The 7,504-nt window shown below is 39.1% G+C and overlaps 1 protein-coding gene across 1 annotated transcript in view; it reads left to right on the top strand.

The window, feature by feature from the left end:
• The window catches only part of Arhgap11a (Rho GTPase activating protein 11A), a 17,276-nt gene extending 9,919 nt beyond the window's left edge, over positions 1–7,357 (top strand). The window contains exons 9-12 of the mRNA XM_031371380.1: positions 1,480–1,606; positions 2,068–2,173; positions 4,295–4,433; positions 4,747–7,357. Coding sequence (XP_031227240.1) covers positions 1,480–1,606; positions 2,068–2,173; positions 4,295–4,433; positions 4,747–6,263 — 1,889 coding nt within the window. The 3' untranslated portion in view covers positions 6,264–7,357. The remainder of the gene's footprint in view (positions 1–1,479; positions 1,607–2,067; positions 2,174–4,294; positions 4,434–4,746) is intronic.
• Positions 7,358–7,504: the final 147 nt, after the last annotated feature.

Here is a 7,504-nt window from a genome sequence, read left to right as displayed (position 1 = left end):
TTTTTTTCATACTTTGTTTAAATTGAACAGAATAGCAAATTGTGGCTTTTCAGAAGGGAAACCCTTCCTCACAGGTTATGCAGGGCTCATTAAACTAGAAGTACAAGAAAGCTGACAACTATAGCTGTGGTGCCTTTATTAACCAGAGGTTGGAGACTTAGATAAACTCTTAAACTTCATACTCGTGTGATAGTTTAAAGCCTATCCAGTTGGAAGACTTCCCAGTGGCTGATGGGAATTGTAGTCTTTTTGTCAGCTGCTCTCCAGATGGAAAGGGGAAACATTCTTATGTTATTTTGAGCGTAGTTTGAGTTTTCTTTATGAAATATTCAGTAGTAATTTGGTTGCTATTTATCATTCTTCTTTTGGTCCACTTATTCACTAAGCAGTAAAATATTTGTAAGTCTGAAGACAGGTTGGTTTTCTACATTTGAGTTTTAAAAGACCCTCTTTTTTTTCCTCTCACTGTATAAAGATATTAACCTACAATTCATGTACCACTACCTACTTGTAATTTTGTATGTGATTAATTTACATTATACTGCCTGACTGTGCTTCTTGTGACCATATATATTTTCGAAATAACTAATTCACATTAGATATGTTATTGGCCATTAAAATGTTCTTTGGCCCATGCATGAAGAAGTCACTAAGATCACTATTTTCATGACTAAACAAGCCCACACGAATACCTTTTTGGACACTTTGTGGCTCTTTTTAATCAATAACTAACTGACTGTTCATTGGAAATATACTGGGTATAATAAGGATATAAGTCTAATTTATATGTAACCTCCATTGTCTATTTTTCCTATAACAAATTACAAGATTCTATCTATTCAGATTAGATAACACTCGATAATGAGATTGAACACTGTCACATATGAATTACTTGCCTGGAACGTAGCAGGGATGAGTGGGTTAGGCATGGCTTTGGATTACTAGATTTTGTTTGACAAAAGTTATTGGTGAATTATACTTGTCTGGTAGACGTTGGCTAGCAGTCGTATCCTGAAAGCTCAAATTTGTCAATAGCTTTAGTTTTTTGAAGTTTTTATTAGCATATATTATGCATAATGGGTTTCATGATAACATTAATGGTATCTTCCCACATCTAATAATCCTTGGCAGTAATATTTATATTCATCAAGGAACTAAATTCCTAGAGTCCAAAGCCATTTAGTAAATGATAGGCAGGTTCTACTCTATCTCCACAGCTTGCTCTTCAAAATTTGGCAGGGTTCCTCTCTCCCTGTTGCTAAGTGTCTAAAGGATAACTACTATAAGATTAATTGGCAACTTAAATAGGAGATTAATACTTCCTTTTTTGGTCAGTTATTGATACCGGAAACCTAACCAGAAATTGTACTACTTGTTGCTGTGTGGGTGGTAGAAATTGGATTTAAATCTGCTTGCTGCACTTTTATGTTTTGCAAAGAAAGTTAAGTCTGTGTGATGTTTTATCTGTCTTTCTTATAGTTCACTTTGATACAAGTCCTGACGGGTCATCTCAGCATTCTGTCTCACCCATCGCCATGAGTGGAAACCACTTAGGCAGTACAGACCTAAGGCGAAGTAAAAGAATTGCCAGCAAAAAAGTTTACAGGTAATCTGTCCAAGATGGGATGTTTTCACTGGCTGATTACTGGTATGTGAACTGTCTTTCACCTTAATTACAACTTAATCAGATTCTTAATTCTTAATCAGTCCCTCAGTTTGTTCTTACTAATTATAGGCCCTTCATATGGCATCAGAAAGGAGAAAAAACATACTAAATTGAATCCACTATCCTTGATGAAAATCCTGTCCTATGTTGATGGTGTAATTTTGACGATTTGTTGGGCTTTTAAATAATCCATTCTAATGATCCTGGTTTGTATGCGATGAAGGATACATAATAGTCATGTGCAGATAAGTAATCATTTATATAGAGAATGTTTAAGTAATTTTTAAAAATTATTATTTAATTATTAGCAATTTGACTTCCTTGGAGTTAGTCAAATTTTCATTTTGCAAGAATTTGTGATATTCATACCAGAAACTGACATTTTAAATTGCACTCTCCAGGGTAGAATCAGGAAAAGCAGGCTGCTTCTCTCCCAAAGTCAGTCGTAAAGAAAAGACCAGAAGATCTCTCCGTCTGAAATTTAGTCTGGGGAAGAACAGAGATTCAGTAAGTGTCTTGCTCTTGTGACAGAATAAGCAACAGGCTGCACAAAGGAGGGACACATTTGGTTGGTGTTTTCGGAAGGGTCAGTTCATCCTGGTGGGGAGGATGTGTCTAGCAGAGCCCTTCCCATCATGGCAGCTAAGAAACAGGAGGAATGCAGGAAGGGCTGAGGACGGTCCAGACCTAAGCACCTGTCCTTCCATCCAGTTCCTGTGTTAACTCCTCCTAGCAGTGCCAGCAGCTTGTGAATCATTGATGGATTACTTTGTTCATTAGGCCAGAACTCTTTTCTAAAAATCTCTGGAAATGATGTCACAGATACCCCTACGAGTGTGCGTGTCTAATGTTCTAGGCCTTTCTTAGTTATGTTCACATCATGAACATTATAGTAGCTTATGGCTTTATGAATTTGTTAGCATAACACAAAGCATAGTTACATAAGACTGTAGACCTCTACCTTCTCACATTTGCCTTTCTTCCAAAATAATGACCCATGCACCAGTACTCTCTCTTTTTTTTTTTTTTTTTTTTTTTTTTTGGCTTTCGAGACAGGGTTTCTCTGTATAGCCCTGGCTGTCCTGGAACTCACTCTGTAGACCAGGCTGGTCTCGAACTCAGAAATCCGCCTGCCTCTGCCTCCCAAGTGCCACCACCGCTCGGCTGGTACTCTTTATCAACATCTTTTTAATCTCAGAACTCCACAGAAACTGCTCTCATTGAGGTAGGGGGTCCACTCCTTTTAATCTTAGGACTTGGGACACAGAGGAACAGCTGAGGCAAGGAACTGTGTGTGTGTGTGTGTGTGTGTGTGTGTGTGTGTGTGTGTGTGTAAAATCAGTTTTGCCTGAACATTCAAGAAGGGAACAAGCAGAAATCAAGAGTTCAGTAGATCTCTGACTTCAGTAACAGCCATATCTACATAGTGATTCAGAGATAGATGGTGAGACCCTGTCTCAAAAAACAGACAAAACAAAACACAGTGGCCTTCAGCACTCTAAAACAAGTAGTCAAGAGTTGTCAGCTATAAGGCCTCACTGCATCCTCCTAACATTTGCTTCAGGACCCCCTTATGGTTTTTTGCTTGCTTTCATGATACTTTTCAAACTCCTTTGTAATGGACTATCCAACACTTTTTGTCTAAAATACCACATTTAAGTTCTCTGGCCCACAGTGCCCTCCTGAATGAGCAAGTGTCTGCCTTTGCTTGCAAGGTTTGGTGTTTGTTTTTATCTAATTTGGGAAGTATTTTGTCTTTTATTGAACTGAGCTTGTGTTGTGACACTGAACTCTTTTCTGTTTATCCCCTCCTTGGATGTTCAGGCAAAACCAATTGCACACATACAACATATTCACACACACGGCCCATTTCTTGCCACAGCTATTCCTACAACAAAGCCCCTTTTCACTGTCATCTCCCATTTCCATTGTGTAGCCAGACTGTGCACATTCTTGATTCTTCTCTGACAGTCTCGTGTGCCACTTAACTTTTGATCTTAGCTGTCTCCATGTTTTTTTCCTGGTTAATTAACTTGCAGTTCTAAGTGCCTGTTTCTACCCTTTCTGCAATACTTGCCTCCCAGAATAGATCTTAAAAAACCAAATTAAGTCATGTTACTTTTCTGTTCAGAACCCTCCAATGATACTTTTCATTCTGAATGAAACCCCAACTTAACATGCTCTACATGATCTGTATGTGAAATTAGACTCCCACCCCCCCCAGCAATGTTCTCTACTGTTTTACTATTCTCCATATTACTTTTGACCTTGTATTATATTGATATATAATGTACTATTTTCTAAATCTCAGAATGTAAATACTATGAGGGAAAATTTTTTACTGTCCCTTCCCCCATGCACAGAGCCAATACAAGAGCTTAGGCTTTTTATTTATAATACTGATTGAATTTGTGCTCTTTTCATTTTACTTTGCAAAATGTTAGTTACCTAATATTTATGCATTTTACCAACCGGCCAGAATGTTTGTGTTGGTTGCAAAGTTATTTTTCAGTTATATAATAAGCCTTTGAAAGTTAGTTACTGGTTTTAATACTTAATTGATTTTAATAGTTTTAATTAACTGGGTTTACTTTACTAAACCATTTTTAAATTTTCTTTTCTGTACAGAATGGATGTTCTGTCATCAATAGATATGAAAATGTTGGTCGACGACTAGCGAATCAGCAAAATCTAAAAAATAGGATTGAGTCTGTAAAAACAGGTCTGCTTTTTAGCCCAGATATTGATGAAAGATTGCTAAAGAAAGGTACATTTGCACAATACTGTTAGAATTTTACCTCAAATTCTGGTATCTGTTTCTTTAAGACAAAATATACTATTTTGTGTTCTGGAAGTTTAAAGTTCTCATTGGAATGGTAAAAATATTTGACTTGGCCATGTAGCTTTCTGTCAATAATTGGAGGATGCTTGTAAATGTCAACACTGGATATTTTTTACCTTAAATTATAGCATCTTCAGTGTTTTGGCAATAATGCTCAGTAACTTTGTTATGTGTTCGGAATATATTTCAAAACTAGGCAAGATGTAAGGTATTAAAAGCATCAACTGCTTTATTTTAGGCTCAGAGAAGATCAGCAAATCTGAGGAACACTTACTAAGTCCAGATCAACTAGATAGAACAGGTAACCGGATGTCTTGGACAGAGCCCAGTAATTCAAGTTTTCAAGACATGAGTGCAAGTGGAACTTCTCCAGTAATGCAAAATCTTGGGGTGAAGAGCTTTTCTTTGGAGCCCGACATTACTGTTGACAAGTCACCAGTTGTGTCCTGTGAGCTCAGGCCTTCAACCTTCCACAGCCAACCTGACAGCAGTGTGCTAGGGAGTTCCCTTAGCGAGGATGAAGGGAACCTGGCCTCCGAGACCTTGCAGAAGATTCAGAAAGCATTTTCTGAATCTGGGAGTGATCTTCATAAGGTGATAAATCATGAGCAGTCATCAGTAACAAATATGGGGGAAGAAGCTGAATCCAGAGGTGTGACCGTGAGTGAGTCAAAGGGACATGACGGGAGGTATACTGGGGAGGATGAGAGCTATCCTTCAGAAAGGAATTTCTCACCTTATCAAAGTACAGAATTTGCCAGAGAAGCCGATGAGGAATGTTACTCAACTCACATGAAGGTGGAATGTGAAGACATGCACTCAGAAACACCCGAAGCTGAACTCATCCTGCAAGCATTCCCTGATGTGGAGCCAACTGAGGAACCACAGTCCTCCAGGAACCAACTAAATACTCCTCCATCACAGGGGGATGAGAGTGTGGTGGAGGAGAATTCTGAGGCAAGGGAAGCTCCTGAGGAGAATGAGGCTCAGTCTTTAGAGCGGACCACATGCAGTGTGGCAGTCCTTTCAAAACCTCAGCCCCAGAGACTTGCTAGGCAGCAGTCACTGGTGGAAAAATGTGGCAGTGCAGTTCCTGGATGTCTACAAGTGACAGAGCACGGGAAGGTTTCTGACCACATACAGTGGTTTAATAAACTTTCTCTAAATGAACCAAACAGAGGAAAAGTGAAATCACCTCTTAAATTTCAGCGTACTCCCGTCCGTCAGTCTGTCAGAAGAATTAATTCTTTGTTGGAGTATGACAGGCAGCCTGTGAGGCAGAAGCTGGCAATCCTTCGTGACACAGCTTCTCCTCTTGTTAAAGCAGTGAGCTGTGACAGTGCTCTTCCCTCTTGTGTACAAAGCACATCAAAAGGTCCCACTGTTCCACATTCTACGTCAGGTCTTGAAGCACAGAAGTCTACATCTTGTAATAAATCAAGTGTTGCATTAGCTTCTAAATCTTTCACAAAAATGAAGAGACATCCGGATCCTTTGAGTGCTTCTCTTGGAACTACTAGACTTTGTAAACAGGAGAACAAATCTAATGGCCAAATTAAGTTTCCTTTGGATGATCTCACTAATCATGATAGATTAAAATTTGTTGTAAATAACAATGTGGCCTTTTCTCCAGGGGTAAAAAACCGAGTTCTTAGGAAACCATCCGAAAAAGAAAGGGTCTGGTACAAAGGTTCTCCTAAAAATCCTATTGGAAAGACCCAACTGCTACCAACGAGTAAGCCTGTAGATTTGTAACAGTCAAATGCAGTGCTTGTCATCAGTGTAAATAAAATTAGCAATTGCTGGGTGTGTGGGTATGGTGGGTCAGGTTGCAGGATGCTCGAGTGCTGGTGTGTGGGTATGGTGGGTCAGGTTGCAGGATGCTTGAGTGCTGGTGTGTGGGTATGGTGAGTCAGGTTGCAGGATGCTCGAGTGCTGGTGTGTGGGTATGATGGGGCAGCTGCAGGGTGCTCGAGTGCTGGTGTGTGGGTATGATGGGGCAGCTGCAAGATGCTCGGAGTGCTGGTGTATAGGTGTGGTGAGATAGCTGCAGGATGCTCGAGTGCCTGTGTGTAGCTCAGGATGCCTGCTAAGCAGGTTCTTTCTGAAGTGGTCCCACTGCTTGAGCAGTTTGGACTTTCATACTTGCACATAAGGCTACTTGGTTGCTCTTTATTACTGAAGCATTTAAATTTAACTTTATTGTGATTTCCTGAAGCAGGGGTTATAATAACCTTAGAAGATATTGTTGGCTACATTTATTAATATAAAAAGAACATGAGTTTTATTCTGCATGCTTGATCAGAAGAATGCAGGAAGTTGTGCTTGTGCCTCTTGTTGTTCCTTCACATGAGGAACATTGTCCACTAGGAACATCTAGAACGGAAAGGAACTGATAAGGCTCTGCAAATCTTATGTCTTGAATTAGTCATGTTTGTTGTCTTGACCAAAAACCAAGAAGGTAGCTGGCCTCAGTGGTATGTGAACACTGCTTGTTGGGGACAGGGATTTGTCAGTGTGGCCTATGTTTTCACTTGAATTTTGAATGAAAGATAGTGAGTAAAGCCGAATGACGGCCAAGGTGCTTCATACATTATGATGTTGAGGGAACTGATTAATCTTAAGGTGATTTGGATCATGTTTTGTCCAGTATGACAATGAAATTTTTTAGGGAGGTATAATTAAACTGGAAATTTTTAATCGAGGTGTGTTTTTCCTATGAAGATGGTTGATTTTAGAATTTGAATTGTTAATGTACCTCTGTACATTTCACTTAAGTATCTGATAGTGTTATCATGTGTTTAAATGTTATTTATTTAGCATAGACATTAAAAATAGCTCCTGGGAAACATCTTGTCTCCGTGTTGTATTTTAGATGCAAAGCATTGTACACACTATTAGTGTGTAATTTGTGTGTGTGAAGAAGAGCTTCAAGTTCTTAGGTTTACTTTGCAGGTTCTACGTGAAGACTTATGGGGATTAAATTTGTTTTACAT

This window comes from Mastomys coucha, unplaced genomic scaffold (assembly GCF_008632895.1).
Source record: "Mastomys coucha isolate ucsf_1 unplaced genomic scaffold, UCSF_Mcou_1 pScaffold15, whole genome shotgun sequence".
NCBI lineage: Eukaryota > Metazoa > Chordata > Mammalia > Rodentia > Muridae > Mastomys > Mastomys coucha.
Note: the sequence above shows the minus strand (reverse complement) of the source record. Positions and strands in the feature narration are given on the sequence as shown.